Raw genomic sequence first — 18,518 nt, forward strand, 5'->3', positions numbered from 1 at the left:
TCGACGGCGCGCCTCCCTCTTTCTCGTCGTCGATCGTCGACCGCCTCTCTCTTTCTCGTCGTCGATCGTCGTCGGCCTCTCTCTTTCTCGTCGTCGACCGCCTCTCTCTTTCTCTCTCTCTGTCGACCCTCTCGCATTGCTATCTCTGTCGACCCTCGCTATCTCTGTCGAACCTTGATCTCTATCGACCTTTTCGCTCCGCCGCCAGGTCTCGCGCCACCAGCTCGCCAGCCGCCGCCAGTTGCAGCGCCTCAGCAGCAGCACGGCACCTCCATCTCCAGGTAAATTTATTTATTTTTGGTTATTGAAACTAAATGTGTATTGAAACTAACTAAAATAACCTCAATAGTTGAACCCAACTCTCTAACTTCAATCATAGGTAATTTAATATTGCTACAAGATGTTGAAGGCATGAATTTCTTTGAATCGTCCCTTGTACCTTGTGGACTCATGTGATATGTTACAAACCATTTTCATTATTTGCTATATTGAACTTATATTTGAAAGTTTGGATGGGATGTCAAAGTACATAGCGACGATAACAAATTCATATTTATTGTTGAGATTCTAACTTTTTATCTAATGAATAATTATCTTCTCTGGATGGTAAGGAAATATTAAATCCCATGAATTCTCTTGCAATTTTTTTCTCATTGAAGTAGATAGCATCCATTTGTGTCCAAGTTTTGGTATAGTTTGCCACAAAATGCAAATATCTTCGCATAGTACAACTACTTATGGTTTCACGTGAATTAGGACTTTTTATTTGTATTACAATGTATATTAATTTGAGATCGTTATAAAATCTCGTAAGTTTCAAATTCTAAATCCATATTTTATTTGTTTAAGCATAAGTACCAACACTAGTTGATCCTATTGATGACAAAATTGATTTTCTTTGAAAATCAATTTGTGTCCATCTAGTGTTGACACTTAGCTTTAAATTTAGAAATAATTATTTGTTAAGCTTAACAACCAACACTAGTTGATCCTATTGATGACAAAATTGATTTTCTTTTGAAAATCAATTTGTGTCCATCTAGTGTTGACACTTAGCTTTAAATTTTAGAAATAATTATTTGTTAAGCATAAGTACCAACACTAGTTGATCCTATTGATGACAAAGTTGATTTTCTTTTGAAAATCAATTTGTGTCCATCTAGTGTTGACACTTAGCTTTAAATTTTAGATATAATTATTTGTTAAGCATAAATACCAACACTAGTTGATCCTATTGATGACAAAATTGATTTTCTTTTGAAAATCAATTTGTGTCCATCTAGTGTTGACACTTAGCTTTAAATTTTAGATATAATTATTTGTTAAGCATAAGTACCAACACTAGTTGATCCTATTGATGAAAAAATTGATTTTCTTTTGAAAATCAATTTGTTTCCATCTAGTGTTGACACTTAGCTTTAAATTTTAGATATAATTATTTGTTAAGCATAAGTACCAACACTAGTTGATCCTATTGATGACAAAATTGATTTTCTTTTGAAAATCAATTTGTGTCCATCTAGTGTTGACACTTAGCTTTAAATTTTAGATATAATTATTTGTTAAGCATAAGTACCAACACTAGTTGATCCTATTGATGACAAAATTGATTTTCTTTTGAAAATCAATTTGTGTCCATCTAGTGTTGACACTTAGCTTTAAGTTTGTAACTATCGTGTTAGTATTAAGTTAAACTAAACTAATTAAACTTAGAAATTTGTTAAGTTAGTTAATAAGTTAAACTTGTTACTATAGTATTAGAATTTATTTAAAACTAGACTAATTAGACTTAGAAATTTGTTAAGTTGGTTAATAAGTTAAATTTGTAACTATTGTGTTAGTGCTTGACAAATTTAATTTATGATTCTTATGTAGATGGATCGTAGTTGGATGTATAATATGACTAATTTTGGTCGAATGGTGCTAAGACCTGAATTTGTAGAAGGGGTCATTGGTTTTGTGGAGTATGCAAAGACATTAGATCCTTTTCAACGTAGTGGTATGATTAAGTGTCCTTGTAATAAATGTCAATGTTTGAATTATGAAAAACCAGATGCTGTTGAGCTTCATATCTATCGAAATAGGTTTAAAAAAGAATACACTGTGTGGACTAGTAATTGATAATAACTTTGATGTATTCCAACATTATGTTCCTGGTGAAAGTAGTAGCAATGTGAATTCTAATGCACAAAATTATAGAATTGATGACATGGTTCAAGATGCTTTTGGTGTGCATTCTGATTTTTATTTTGCTAATCAAGGTGAAGAAGCTCCTAATGTTGAATGTAAAATTTTATTTGAACAATTGGAATCTGCTAGTCGGCCTTTATATGAGGGGAGTCCACACTCACAGTTGTCTATTGCGGTTAGATTATTAAGTATCAAATCAGATTGGAGTGTTCCTCAAGGGGCAATGGACTCTGTGACTGACCTTATTCATGATTTAGTTGACCCAAATCTTGCGATACCTGATAATTTCTATAAGGCAAAGAGGTTGGTATCAAAGTTAGGAATGTCATCGATGAGAATTCATTGTTGTGAAAATGGTTGCATGTTATACTATAAGGATGATATTGATCTAGAATCGTGTAAGTTTTGTGGAAAATGTCGTTATAAACAAACAGCTAGTGGGAAGAAAGTTCCTATTAAGGCAATGCATTATTTACCTCTTATACCAAGGTTAAAGAGGTTGTATGCGTCTAATAGATCTGCTCCTCATATGAGATGGCACCATGAACATAGAAGACCACCTGGAGTTATGTGTCATCCATCCGATGGAGAGGCTTGGAAGCATTTTGATAGAACATATCCACTATTTGCAGCTGAACCACGTAACATTAGATTGGGTTTATGTTCAGATGGATTCACGCCACATTCTGTTTCTGCTGCACCATATTCTCGTTGGCCTGTATTTGTAACACCATATAATCTTCCACCCGAGATGTGTATGACCAGTCCATATATATTTCTCAATTGTGTCATTCCTGGCCCTCAGAATCCAAAAGTATTGATTGATGTATACTTGCAACCTTTGATTGATGAGTTGAAACAATTGTGGGTTCAAGGGGTTTGAACATTTGATGTGTCTCTTAAGCAGAATTTTAATTTGCGGGCTGCCTTAATGTGGACTATTAATGATTTTCCAGCATATGGAATGTTGTCAGGGTGGATGACAGCGGGAAAGTTAGCTTGTCCTTATTGTATGGAAAATACTAAATCACTCACTTTGAAACATGGTCGTAAAAATTCTTGGTTTGACTGTCATCGACAGTTCTTGCCAATGGATCATGTGTTTAGGAGTATGAAAAATGCATTCAGAAAGAATTCTGTTGAACAAGGTTATCCTCCTCCAATCTTAACTGGAGAACAAGTTTGGGAGAGGGTTCAAAACTTTCCAAAGGTCGCAAAAGAACAACCCTATAAATTTGATGGATATGGTGTTGCACATAACTGGACAAAACAAAGCATATTCTGGGAGTTACCGTATTGGAAGGACAATCTTCTTTGACATAATCTTGATGTCATGCATATTGAAAAAAATTACTTTGATAATTTATTTAACACAGTAATGGATGTCACTGGCAAGACAAAAGATAGTGTTAAAGCTAGAATGGACTTACCTGAATATTGCAGGCGAAAAGAGTTATGGTTGCAAGAGAAACAGAACAACAAGTTCTTCAAGCCTAAGGCTAGTTATTCATTTACAAGGGATCAAAAGCGTAAAATTTGTGAATGGGTCGAGCAACTTAAGATGCCTGCTGGACATGCTTCAAATTTAGGAAAATGTGTTGATATGGAGCATGGAAAATTACATTGTATGAAAAGTCATGATTGTCATGTCTTCATGGAAACATTACTCCCCGTTGCATTTAGTGGCTTGCCTGATAAAATTTGGAAACCTATGACTGAAATCAGTTTGTTCTTCAAGGACTTGTGTTCTAATACGTTAAGGGAAGACAACCTAGTTCAGATGGATCAAAATATTCCTGTAATTACGAATAAATTGGAGAAGATTCTTCCACCTGGATTTTTCGATGTTATGGAGCATCTTACTGTACATCTAGTGCATGAAGCACGCCTTGGAGGTCCGATTCAATATAGATGGATGTATCCTTTTGAGAGGTAAATATTTAACTATTAATATTTTTATAATTACTTATTTCTAAATTTATATTCTCATATGATAACATTCAATTTAGAATCGATATCTTCAAGCTTTGGAGGATTTACAACAAACTCTGCCTGAAGAAAATTGAGGTATGCCACTTACTCAAGAACAGGATGAGAGAGTTTGGTTAGACTTGACTTGTGGGCCGAGTAGATATGGGTATGCATATGGAATGCTGCATAAAACCTTTCGTGAATTTTCCTCTGAGTTTGAAGGCCTAAATAGTTCAAATCATGATGAATCAATGAAGAAAAATTTGGCTATGGAGAAAAGATTGTTGAGCTATCTAGCCAAGCCGAAGAATCACGGGCTAGGGAAAGGCGGTTGGAATTACAGTTTGCGGGTCTTAAGGCTCAATTCGATGCATTACTTTCCTCAGGAGGGATTCCCCCTTGTTCTGGTGATGTCACTTTCCCTCCTCGACCTCCTCAATCTCAACCTACTCAATATCCAATGTATGGTCAACAAAGAAATATGACCCATGAGAGTAGTGATGAAGAAAGTGATGATTATGTGGCAAACACACTACCACATTAGTGAAGTTTAGACTTGTGATAGTTAACTTATGGATCATTTTGTTAACTTTATAATTTTGTGATGGGAATTATTTGTTTTGTGAATACATGATAACGTTGGAATGTATTATATAACTTATGGATATCATGGTTTTTGTTTAATATATAATTATGTTGAAGTGAGTTGCAATTGAGTTCATAAGAGAATATCTAGTAAATGTATTGGTTCAATTGAGTTTTTGAAGCTCTTTGAGTTTGATTTGGGTACTGAATTAAAATGACAGGTGATGAGAAGCCGCAGAAATAATAATTTTCTGCCAGTTTTTTTTCCAGAAAAAGAGACCTCATGAGGTCTCTATTTTGCATTAATTTTCCAGATATTTCATAATAGAGACCTCATGAGGTCTCTTTTTTGCATTAATTTTTCTAGATATTTCACATTAGAGACCTCATGAGGTCTCTATTTACTATTTTCTATTTTATAAATGCAGAAGAGAGACCTCATGAGGTCTCCCTTTTGTATTAATTTTTTCAGCTATTTCAAAATGGAGACCACATCAGGTCTCTAATTAACATTTTATAAATGCAGAAAAGAGACCTCATGAGGTCTCTTTTCTGCATTATATTTTCCGTAAATATCATAATGGAGACCTCGTGAGGTCTCCAAATATAAATGCAGAAAAGAGATCTCATGAGGTCTCTACTTTAAAATAATATAAAATTAAATTAAATAATATCTTAGCGAACTAATGAGGTCTCTTAATTAAAATATAAAATTAAATAATATTATAAAATTGTGACCTCATGAGGTCTCTATATAAAAAATATAAAATTAAATTAAATAATACAATAGTGACCTCGTGAGGTCTCTCCTTTTTGTAAAAAATCAGATTATTTGTTGGTGACCTCGTGAGGTCTCCGTTTGGCGACCTCATGAGGTGTCTGTAAAAAAGTGACCTGCATTTTACCGACCTAGCGTTGAGGTCTCTTTTTTTTTCGAAAAGAAACCTCGTAAGGTCTCTTTTTGGCCTTTTTTTAGTAGTGTCTACCCGTAGCAATGAATGACCTCCAAATAATAATAGGCACCTCAAAATTGGCCTCACAATCAAGAGTAAAAAAATCGGCCGGAAATATGAATGACTCCACTTTTACTAGCACATCGTGGAGTACAACAATGAGCCTTTTTAGTTTTCGATCGGCCATTAGTAGCCGCATTGCAGTGAGCTTTGTTTTACTTTAATCCAACTTCTTGTCAATCGATAGGGGCATGAGATTTATACTTGCCCCAAGATCTCATAATGCTTTTGCAAAATGTAATAACCCGATTGTACAAGGAATAGTGAAATTACCCGGATCTTTTTTCTTTTGCACTAGAGATCTTGTAGCAATGGCACTACAGTGCTGCATTCTATCATCATCTTCAAAAGTGACTGATCTTTTCTTTGTAACCAAATCTTTCATGAACTTAGCATAACCGTGCATTTTTTCAAGAGCTTCTATGAAAGGGACATTGATAGAAAGCTATTTTAACATCGTTATAAAATGCCGATATTTACCATACTCATTTTTTTACTAACCTTTGTGGGAAAGGAGGTGGTGGTATAGGCATGGGGGTCACTTTTTGGGGCACCTCAAGATCTTTTACCATTTTATCTTCTAACTCACCACTAACCTCCACCACTGTATCATCATATCATATCACCTTTTCTACACCAGACGACTTAGGTGGATCAATGGTTTGCTTACCACCCCGAGTAGTGATAGACATACAATGCCCATCATTTTTTTTGATTTTGGACAATGTTGCTAGGAAGAGTGCCGATTGCCGTGTGTTCACAGTTGCAGACAATTGGGCCTATCATTTCTATTACCATAGTTACCCCGATTGAAGTTGTTGTCGCGGTTGTAATTCCCATCTTGGACATAATGACCCTAGCGGTTATAATTACCATAGTTTTGACCTTGGTTTCCTTGGCCATGGCGCCAATTATTCTGATTGGAGCCTTGGGCGATCGGTCAAAAATCCCCTATTTGATCATTCAATGCATAGGAGTCCTCCTCATAGTAATATTCATGATTTGGTGGTGGTGGTTTAGACAATTACCTCACCGCATTTACCTTTTCCGCACCCCCATCAACATGTTTCAATACCAACCCAAGCTCAGTTCTCATTTGAGACATCTCCTCAGGAAGATCATCTGCGACTGAGTTGTGTGCGGATTGGACTGCGAATGTGTTTCTCCCAGTATCTGACTTTCTAGTACTCCAAGCTTTATTATTTTGAGAAATTTTCTCTAACTTTTCAACAATCTCGGAATAAGGATGCTCCCCGTAAGAACCACCTGATATTGTATCCAACCCCGCTTTGTTATTATCATCTTGTCCCCGATAGAAATACTCTTTCAGAGACTCATCATCTATGCGATGATTTGGGACACTTTGCAAGAATGAAGTGAACCAATCCCGAGAACTGCTAACTGACTCTCCTAGTAGTGCCACAAAGTTGTTCACTCAGTCTTTGTGGTTTAGTTTCTTAGACACCAGGTAGTAGCTAGCTAAGAAAGCATCTCTCAGTTGATTCCAAGTGAAGATATAGTTATAGGGGAGCTCAGTAAACCAGATCGCAGCCTCTCCCGTTAGTGAGAGAGGAAAAACTCTTAGCCCGATTACATCCATATTCAAATCGGGCCTCCCTACATAACTTTTTCACACTGCCCTTACCTTAGAGATGTGGGCATGTGCATCCTCAGAGGGTAGCCCTGAAAATAAACATCTAGCAGTGATTATTTGCATCAGACTACTAGTTACCATAAAAGTGTGGTCGTGTGGTAGAGGGGGGAAGACTAGTGGCCCATCAGAGTCTGCGATATTTTCATAGCTCCTATATTATTCTTGAGGGCATAGAGATGAAGGTTGTCTTGTTATTTCACCTTCTCCACGAATATCAGGTAATAAGGGTCACCAGCATCAACCAATGGTGGAATTTGTGGGTCGACCTCCTCACCTTGGATGCCTAAATTCTGATTCTGTCTTCTTAAAGTATGCTCAAGTTCGGGGTCAGGTTAAATTTACGGGTATTCCTCTACTCCGTGTATTCGGCATGTAAGGAAGTTAGACCTGTAGGAGACAAAAACAAAAACAAAAAGTGAAATTAGGAAAATGTTGACTAAACATCTAAAAGCCACTTTTCTTGACAGTGGCGCCAAAGTTTCATATGCTCCAATTTGCTTCTCAAAAAGAAGTAAAAGCGGTCGCATCAAGTAAAGAACCCAACTAGTGAGATTGGGATAGTTCCCACGAGGAAAATGGTTAAGACTTTACTTCTATTTAGTCAATTATTTCCCGAAAACAAATAAATAAAGGGGGTTTGGATTAATAAAAGCAATTAGCTAAATTAAAGTAAACAAGTGACAGGTTCAAGTATTGGAGTTTAATCAAGTAATGAGAGTAACTAGGGCGTAAGTGTTCCCCACAGGCTCCTAACTTGGTAATTCTAGGTATAACAATCCTTTCCTAGTATCTTGCATGCGAAGTGATAAGTTAGGTATCTCTAAATCCTTGGTCTGACATCTAGAGAATTTCACTCCGCACCTTGGTCCGAGTACGTGTGTTGATTTACAAAATATTATCTTTACCTCATATTAAGCATCATATTCGATATTTGACTAAGTTGTTACTTTGTACCAACCGACACTAGCCTATTAGATATTTGTCTGACAAGTATCAATAAGGCGAGTTCAAACATTGGCCATCCGTTAAAAAGACTTCTAAGTGAAAGAATTAGCAATACATGCAATACACTATTCTAAAATTGTTATTTTAGCTAGATTTTACCTTGTTATTTACCCATGGTTTCCACAACCCTAGTTATGGAGTTTAGTAACCCATTCTAATAATCCCACAATTCATATTGATGATATAAGAATTCATGCACTTACTTTTATGAGGATGAAAAAAATCCATAAATTCACAAAAACACCAACAATTGATTCCAAAAAAGTATGATCAAATACCAAAATCAAGAGTTCAATACCTAAACAAGAGAACTAAAAAAATATCCAAAAGTCCAACCCCAAAAATGAGGTTTTTCAAACTATTTATAGTAAAATAGAACCTAATAAAAGAAGGATTCTGTTTATGGCAAATCTGTGCAAAACGGGTCTGAATCGACGATCCCTACGACGGACCATCATGGACACGATGGACTGTCGTGAGCTCCGTCATTCCATACTTGGTATAGTTTCTGCTGCTTTCTTTATCAACTTTCTCTTACCCTAGATGGACATATATGACGGACCGTTGCAAGAACAATGGTCCATCGAGGGGTTCCGTTCCACAACACTTAGAAACTTTTTGAAATTGGGTACTGGAACTACTCTCTCACAACCACGAGAATATGCTGGATGGATCATCATGGCTATGATGGTCCGTCAGGAGCTTCTGTAGTACTACACTTGGTCCGACTTCCCCAACTTTCTTCAGCAGACATTTTCTTCTGACTACGGTGACACCTACGGATCGTCACAGTCATGACGAACCATCGTGGGCTCCGTAAGTGGTCGCTTATGCAATTTCTACTCAAATTCTCCGCGTTCTCCTTTGGACAAATTTCCTGCAAATAAAGAGAAACCTACATAAAAAATAAATACAAAAAGGCTTTAGACACACACTAAACTTAAGGAAAAGACATTGAAAGTACCATGAAACCATGGTACATCAAACATGCAAAGGCACACTAACCTCTATTTCAAAATTCACCAGACGTCATGGACCTTTCTTACGTTTTGAATCTAAAACTTCCTAAATGATTTATATACATAAATAACTAATTATCCTCACTTGGTTAACGAATGGGAAGATAACATTATTATTAGGAATTGTTTGATTTATCTGTAATACCTCGGAAACCTACTGACTTAAGCTAGAGACTCATATTATAAGACCTTGAGAATCACTTAGGTGAAATAGATCCTAACATGTTGGTATTGGTGATATAATGTCCTAAATAGGTCTATTATATGGTATTGAGGCAGTGTCTAAGAGTTAAGGTGCACTGGAAGTCAAATGTCAAGGGACGACCAAGACGTTCGATGACTAAGTCACCTATGTGCCTCATATGTGGTTCTATGTGTTTATGTATTATAATGAGTATTTAAGGTCTTTAAATGAGTTATTATATCATATATAGGCAGTGTATCAAGTTTTGTGAAGTTTGGAGGTCAAACATCCAAAGACGTCCATGACGTTCGAAAATGTGCCTTGAAATGACCTTGTGTGTATAAGCATGTGTCATCAAATTTAAGTGTTTTTTTGGATGAAATTCATGTTATAGGTGCTAAAATTGTATAAGATCATGTTTGTTTTGGAAAATTCTGGACAAACATCCCTAAAGACCTCAAGGACCCAAAATAGGTGCCAAGGCTGCCTAGGACAACCCAAACCACGAAGGCGGTCGACGCCCAGTGGGTCAATCGACGCCCGTTGGTAGGGTACATTCTATTGGGACTTATTATTGGGATCAAGGTGACCAATTTTAATTCTCTGAACCAATCAATGGAAGGACATGACGGTCCGTTGATGGACAAACGGTCTATTAACTGCCCAACCGTCGATGGGCCTGTGTTATGCGCATCTTCACTATTAAGCTGAGGGGTGAAGTTGTAATTTCACCCCACTTCCAAATAGAAGGTTTGGCAGTTCCTAAAGGGTTTTTTCGGTATTTTAAGTGTGTATTTAAGTCTTAAACACATTGAAGACTTCATTTTTCTAAATCAAAACCCCAAATCTCTTAGAATTCTCTTTAGAACTCCATTGGAGTAACAGCTCAAGGAAGAGATTTGTGTGATAAATTGAATGGATATTATTCATGAAAATGAAGAATTATCTTCGTCAAAGTATGTATTTTTATCCTCTAAACTCTCTTCATCAAGGAGCCCAACTCTCAAGAAATTTTATAAAGTTTTCAAAGTTGAATTCTCCAATTTCATGATTCTACCATGGGTTCTTGCATTAATTGTTTTTAACCGTCTAATATGTATTAAGTTTATGTTTTATTGATTATTTAAACCTAAATTACCTATGAACCCATAAATTGTATGAACCCTAGCTTTTGACTAAGTTATGGGTTACTCGATATTGACCTAATATCTATAAATTATAGTTTAGATTTCTACGGTCTATATAATGATGTAATAATTGTGTTCAATTGATATCTAGGTTGTATTATATTGATGAATTTACATTGATTTGACATAGTTTCATTGATTCTTCTAGTTTTTATGTTGAATTGATGTTCATGGCCATTGGTAAGGGCCTTATGTTATTGAATTAGACGATTTAGCATCAAATTGAGGTGTTGAGGATGGAGTGGTGGTACACTAACCTATTTCATTTATTATGATTTGATTTATGCTTCTATTATTGTGTGATTGGTACGCTCCACTTATGGTGGCGGTGTTGTGTGCTTAACTTGCAATTGACTTGGCTTTGTCGGCCGTTACTTTATGCTCTATGATGATCATGGACTTGTCGGCACTACTTGATGTTATGTGACTTTGTGTATTTGATTATGTGAAGTAGATTATATCTATATACATGTTAAGTAATATGAAAGTATATGTGTTCTATTGATGTAATGTAGGTCATTACGTTAGACTATGAATGTGGCTTTGTATGTGTAGTCTTAGGGTTGATGTATGTCTTTCCTACTTGACTATATGAGTCTATGTTGGTCATATTGGTGTTGATATAATTGTATATTGGATGAATTAAAGATAATAATAGTGACTTCTATGTGCTTCTAGAATGACATGTAATGTGTGCTAAGGTGAAGTATGTTGTGTCTTGTCTTGGTTGACTTATGTCCCTTACTTGATGTATATATGAATGTGAATATGTGATGTCTTGAAATAGGATGCCAAAGCTCTTATTCTTGTATGTATGAATTAAATGAGACCTTAAATGATGGTAACAGAGTCTTTTATGTGAAAACCTTGAACCTAGTGGTAAGGTTATGAATGTTGAAGTAGAAAGCCGTAATGGTATCCTTCAAAGTAAAGAAATGATGGACTTAAGGTTGATTGGATGGAAAGACATCATATCAAACCTTAGGAAAGTCATCATGAGCTTCTTGGCTCCATCGTAAGGTAACCCTAGAAGACCTCTTTGGTAGGGTAAATGTAATTGGGTTATGAACTAGATATGGAACCCCTTTATATGAACTTTAATGTGAACTAATCTTTGAGAACTAAGGCTAGCACAAAGCGAGTATGGTAAGGGAAGTAGTGTTAGTCAAAGAATGAGACTATAATACAAAGCATGCCCTTCATATTCCTTAGTCATGTGCCTACATGGGATGTGTCTAAGTTCTACCATTGGCAAGTAGAACAACCTCATTGGAGTAGGATAGACCTCCAGATTCCATGTCTTGATATCATGGTCTATGTCCGTTATTGCCTATTCTCATCACGTGGGATGCTTACTAGTTTTAGGGAAGTTCTACGAAGTTTAGGTGGTGGCATGGGACTCTATTTAGACATTTCACAAAAGGCTTTGAAGGTGTTAGTTAGAGTCCCTAGGTCTTGTCCAAGACCATTACTCTAATTTCTTTTATGTGATGTATGAGTCTCTTAATGAACTAATGAAACAATGACTTATGTTATGAAATATGTAAATGAATGAGTACCTAATCTAAAGTGACTTAAGGATTCCTTAACTCATGTGTAATAGGGCATAAGGGATGGTCTCTTCATGTCTTATCTTTGGACGTCTTGAGAATGACTCTAGTTAGGGAAGTTTGTTGATTATGTGGACATGATCTAAGCCTTAGATAGTCTTAAGGATTACTTAGGTAATCTTGAAGAGGTCAATCATGAACACTATCTTCTTGATTTACTTAAGTAGGTATTTTGATAGCCTTTTGAAAGAGAATGTCATACTATCTATGTGTTGATGCTTGATGTCTTGCAAGTGTGTATGTGACTCATTATAAGTAGTCTTGAGGATCATTTAGTCATTCCTAGAGAGGGTGTATGGGCGGTCTATGTTTGTGTTGCTTAAGTTAGTCTTAGGGTAGCTTTAAGTGGGATGATTACATACTAAGAGATTTCTAAGGTGCAGATAATCAACTTCACTGTACAGTGAAGGGACTTTACTGTAACAGTGAATGAGGTTACTGTAAAGTGACGTCTAACTTTATGATGTTTGGTTTAAATATTTTCTTATACGTTTGTAAGTTACTAAATGTTGTTCTTATGATCATACTATGATTTTTAAAATAAAAGATGCATATATCAGATAAATGTCTGTTTTATTAATTTTTATGCATTATGCCATACTTAGTACATGTGGTTGTACTTATCCATGCTTTTATATATCTCTATAGTTCTTTCTAAGTGAGGAGCTTTTGGGAAGTGAAGACTTGTACCATATCATCTCTCAGGAGAAGTTGAAGTATGTCCTTATTTGACTCAAGGACATATGTGTATTTTATGTTTTCTATTTGATGTATTGTAGTAAAGTATTTCTATATTTGTATTTGTATGGGCCGTGTCCCAAGTATCCTCGTGTCTTAAGTTTGATGATATTAAGACGTAGTGATTTCTATGATTTTATATGAAAGAGATTTTTAAAGACTGATATGTTTTTGTGAAATTTTTTAATTTGACACTACTTTTCACTATGTTTATGCGACAAATGATGTGTAAGGGCTTGTAGAAGACCTCCGAGAGGTAAGTACACCGGTTGCAATCCTAGATTGCCCTTAACTTCTAGGGCGTGGTTAGGATATGACAAGCTTGGTATTAGAGTATAGATCGTGAATGTAGTTATAGGAATCAAAAAGTCTCATCAAGTCATGCCTAGTAGAGTCATGAACATCGGTGTGAGTCGCGACATATCTGTGGGCGACAGGCTATAAAATGATAGAGTTTCCCTTCTTTTCTACTCCTATGTAGTGCCGTAAGGTAAAAGTTATGAGTACTCTTTTCTTATGGTTTTCCTTGTGTTTATAGGAAGATGAATACGAGGAGTACACCGACTAGGAGAGTTGAGGAGAATGATGTGCATGAGGAGATCCCTCCTCAAGCTGAGGAAGTTGACTAAGTTCCTCAAGGTTCTCAAGGTGATCAAGTCCATAATGTTAAAGGAGGTAATGAGGTTCCGGAGGTTCACCCAGAGTTTTGAGTAATAGGGAGATCAGAGAGGCGTTGGTTGCTTAAGCCCAAGCCGTGACTACTCAAATAAATTTGAGTAGATGCCTAGGGTGAATGTTGTGGAGAGAACTATGACCTCTAGGTTGAGAGACTTTGTGAGGATGAATCCTCCTATCTTTCCTGTCTCTAAGGGGGGAGAGTATTTCCAAGAGTTTCTTGATGGAGTGTACAAGGTGTTGAGTGCTATGATGGTTACATCTAGGGAGAAGGCGGAGTTAGCTTCGTATCAATCGATGGATGTTCCTCAAATATGGTACGCTCAATGGAAGGATAATAGGCCAGAGGAATCGGTAAATATTGAGTGGGAAGAATTTAAGGAAGCTTTCTTGGTAAGTACTTTCCCCGTGAGAGGAGGGAAGTTAAGGTATAAGAGTTTATCAATCTCAAGCAAGGCAATATGAGTGTTAAGGAATACTGTTTGTAGTTCTCAATGTTATATAGATATTCCCCTTCCCTTATGTCTAATACGAGGAATGAAATGAGTCATTTTATGACGGGTGTGGCCGACTTAGTGAGGGAGGAATGCCATATTGCTATGCTATATGATGATATGACCCTAGCTAGACTCATGGTTTATGCAAAATCAATTGAAGAGTCTAAACTTAGGAGGATGGATAGAAGCTTAAAAAGGAGTTATGCTAGTGATCAATAGCAACCTAGGTTCAAAAATAGAGCTCAATATCAAGAAGAATCTAGGAGTGCTAAGTTTAAGATTGATAAAGGAGGTGGTTCCAAAAATGGCAAGCCTACATGTGTCAATTTTGGAAAGAAGAAATCATGGTGAGTTTCTATTAGGTACCGGGAGTTTCTATGGTTGTGTTAAGGAAGGACACAAGGTGGGAGATTCTCCTATGATTGCTTCTAGAGGAAGAGAGAGTAAGCAAGTTGCTCCTAGTGCTCGAAAGGATGATGCTCTAACAAAGAGGTGTTTCTATGAACTCCAGTCTAGAGGAGAGAATCCGGATGGTGATGATGATGATGAGGGTAATTCATTGCTTTTCTTTTTAGATATATGAGTTCCTTCTAAGTGAGGGAGTATGATTAGTAGATGGGATAGAAAGTCCTAGAAGCATGTTGCATGTGCATGGTGTTTAGGAGTTTTGTTGAAATGGAATTTCATTTACTTCTTGAATTGTGTATTTTATGAAGCCATGATTATGGTGTGAGATGTGTTTATATGGTGTTACTTTGCATATTAGCATGTTTATCATGAATTGACTAAAAGACGGATTTTTGGAAAAATGCCTAAATCACTGTAATGTTTTTTAGTGCTCACTATTAAAATTTCCAAAATTTGACTAATTGATTCTTTGGTCTGATGTATATAAGTATGACATTGATTATAAAATGAGTTTTTTACTATTTGGGATGAAGCATGTGAGTTTTGTAGCATAATGAGTTATATAATTGTCTTCTAGTTTCTTGTTGAGTTGTGAATATCTTGACTATGTGAAATTGATGTTTTCTTCTTGGTTATGTGTTATATGGTATGTTTATTATCTGCTAGTTAAATCTCTATTCTTGTAAGTGTTTTGAGAGTGGCAAGTGTCATTCGAGGACGAATGTTGTCCAAGTGGGGGAGATTTTAAGACCTCAAAAATGACTTAGGTGAACTAGAGACTAACATGCTGGTATTGGTTTTATAAGGTACTAAATAGTTCTATTATATGTTAGTGAGTCAGTGTCTAAGATTTTAGGTGCATTGGAAGTGAAACGTCAAGGGAGGACCAAGACGTTCGGCGACTAAGTCATCTATGTGTATATATGGTTCTATGTGTTTATATGTTGTTAATGAGGTTGTAAGGTATTTAAATGAGTTATTATATCATATACAGGCAGTGTGAAGTTTTGTTAAGTTTGGAGGTCAAACGTCCAAGAACGTCAACAACGTTCGAAAAATGTGCCTTGAAATGACCTTGTGTGTCTAAGCATATCTCGTCGAGTTTTACGTATTCGTCTTGGATAAAATTCATGTAAGAGGTGATAAAATCATATAATATAATGTTTGGGTTGGAAATGTCTGGGAAGACATCCCTAAGGTAAATCCAAGGGTCCTTGAGGAAGGACCCAAAATAGGTGCCAAGGTTTCCAAAACAGCCTAAACCACGGAAGCAGTCGACGCCCAATGGGTCAATCGATGCCCCGTTGATAGGGTATAGTCGATTGGGAATTAGTCTTGGAAAGTAGGAGACCAATTTTGAGTCTCTGAACCAACCAATGGAAGGACATGATGGTCCGTTTATGTACAAATAGTCTATCGACTGCCCAATCGTCGATGGGTCTGTGTTATGCGCAAATTCACTGTTTAGTTGAGGGGTGAAGTTGTAATTTCACCCCACTTCCAAATAGAAGTCTTGGAGGTTCCTAAGGGTATTTTGTGTATTTTATGTGTATATAAGTCTCAAACATATTGAAGACTTGATTCTTCTAAATCAAAACCCCAAATCCCTTAGAATTCTCTCTAGAACTCCATTGGAGTCAAAACTAAAGGAAGAGCTTGGTGTGACAAATTGAGTGGAGATTATTCATCAAAGTGAATAATTAGATTCATCAAGGTATGGATTTTTATCCTTGAAACTCTCTTCATCAAGGAGCCCGACTCCCAAGAAGTTTTCTAAAGTTTTGAAAGTTGAATTGTCCAATTTCATAATTATACCATGGGTTCTTGCATTTATTGTTCTTAAACATCTATTATGGATTAAAATTGATGTTCTATTGATGATTTTATCCTAATTACCTATGAAACCATGACTTTGATGAACCCTAGTTTTTTGACTAAGTTATGAGTCACTTGATATTAACCTAATGTCTATGAATTATGGTTTTTATTTCTATGGGCTATCTAGTGATGTAATAATTGTGTTCAATTGATATTTAGGATGTATTAGATTGATGATTTTATATTTAATTGACCTAGTTTCATTCATTATTATAGTTATTACGCTGTATTGATGTTCATGGCCATTGGTAAGGGCTTTATGTTATTAAATTAGATGATTTAGCATCGATTTGAGGTGTTGAGGATGGAGTGGTGGTATTATGACCTATTTCCTTTATTTTGTTGTGAATTATACTTCAATTATGTTGTGATTAGTACGGTCAACTTATGGTGGTAGTGTTATGTGCTTTACTTGCAATTGATGTGGCCTTGTCGGTGTTACTTTATGCAATATGACGATCATGGCCTTGTAGGCACTACTTGAAGTAATGTAATTATTTTTGTAGTTGATTATGTTAAGTATGATGATATCTATCTACATGTTAATTAATGTTAAAGTATATGTGTTCTATTGATGTTATGTAGGTTATCATGTTAGACTACGAATGTGGCTTTGTGTGTATAGTCTTAGGGTTGATGTATGTCATTACTACTTGAATATATGAGTATATAATTCTCATATTGATTTTGATATAATAGTACGTAGGATGAATTGAATATGATAATAGTTACTTCTATGTGCTTCTAGAATGACATGTAATGTGTGCTAAGGTGAAGTATGTGGTGTCTTGTCTTGGTTGACTTGTGTCCCTTACTTGATGTATATATGAATTTGAGTATGTGATATCTTGACTTAGGATGTTAAATTTCTTAGTCTTGTGTGTATGAATGACATGAGACCTTAAATGATGTTAAGAGAGTTTTTTATGTGAAAACCTTGAACCTAGGGGTAAGGTTATTAATGTTGAAGTAGAAAGCCGTAATAATATCCTTCAAAGTAAAGGAATGATGGCCTTAAGGTTGATTAGATTAAATTACATAATATTAAATCTTAGCAAATTCATCATGAGCTTCTTTCCGCCATTGTAAGTTTTCCCTAGAAGACCTATTTGGTAGGGTAAGTATAATTGGGTTATGAACTAGATATGGAACCCCTTTATATGAACCTTAATGTGAAGTAATCTATTAGAACAAAGGTTAGCACCGAGTGACAATGGTAAGGGAAGTACTTTTAGTCAAAGAATGAGACTAGAATACAAAGCATGCCCTTCATATTTGTTAAGCATGTGCCTACATGGGATGTGTCTAAGATCTACCATTGGGAAATAGAACAACCTCATCGGAGTAGGATAGAACTCCAGATTCCATGTCTTGCTATCATGTTCTATGTCCGTTATTGCCTATTCTCATCATGTGGGATACTTACTAGTTTTAGAGAAGTTTTATGAAGTTTATGTGGTGGCATGGGGCGCTATCTAGACATTGTAGAGTAGGCTTCGAAGGTGTTAGCTAGAGCCCCTAGGTATTGTCCAAGACCATTACTTGAATGGCCTTTATGTGATGTATGAGTCTCTATGAACTATTGAACTAATGACCTATGTTATAAATTATGTAAATAAAAGAGACCCTAATCTAAAGTGACTTAAGGATTCCTTAGCTAAAGTGTGAAGAGGTCATAAGGGATGATCTCTTCATATCTTATTTTTTAAAGTCTTGAGAATGACTTTACTTAGGGAAGTTGGTTCATTATGTGGACATGATCTAAGCCTTAGGTAGTCTTAATAATTACTTAGTTAATCTTAAAGAGGTCAATCATGGACGTCATCTTCTTGATTTACTTAAGTAGATATTTTGATAGCCTTTGGAAGGAGAATGTCATACTATCTATGTGTTGATGCTTTGAT

The 18,518-nt window shown here is 35.9% G+C and overlaps 1 protein-coding gene across 1 annotated transcript; it reads left to right on the forward strand.

The window, feature by feature from the left end:
* Nucleotides 1-1,899: 1,899 nt before the first annotated feature.
* Nucleotides 1,900-3,508, forward strand: LOC112940669 (uncharacterized). The gene is made up of 3 exons (XM_026028920.2): nt 1,900-1,999; nt 2,085-3,004; nt 3,098-3,508. The coding sequence occupies exons 1-3, from the start codon at nt 1,900-1,902 to the stop codon at nt 3,506-3,508; spliced, it is 1,431 nt and encodes a 476-aa protein (XP_025884705.1).
* Nucleotides 3,509-18,518: the final 15,010 nt, after the last annotated feature.

This window comes from Solanum lycopersicum, chromosome 1 (genome assembly GCF_036512215.1).
Source record: "Solanum lycopersicum chromosome 1, SLM_r2.1".
Classification (NCBI taxonomy): Eukaryota; Viridiplantae; Streptophyta; class Magnoliopsida; order Solanales; family Solanaceae; genus Solanum; species Solanum lycopersicum.

Coding starts and splice junctions, on each gene's coding strand:
- LOC112940669 (XM_026028920.2), top strand. CDS start 1,900: ATGACTAATTTTGGTCGAATGGTGCTAAGACCTGAATTTGTAGAAGGG. Junction 2,000..2,084: donor AGATCCTTTTCAACGTAGTG/GTATGATTAAGT, acceptor CTATCGAAATAG/GTTTAAAAAAGAATACACTG. Junction 3,005..3,097: donor CTGGCCCTCAGAATCCAAAA/GTATTGATTGAT, acceptor TCTCTTAAGCAG/AATTTTAATTTGCGGGCTGC.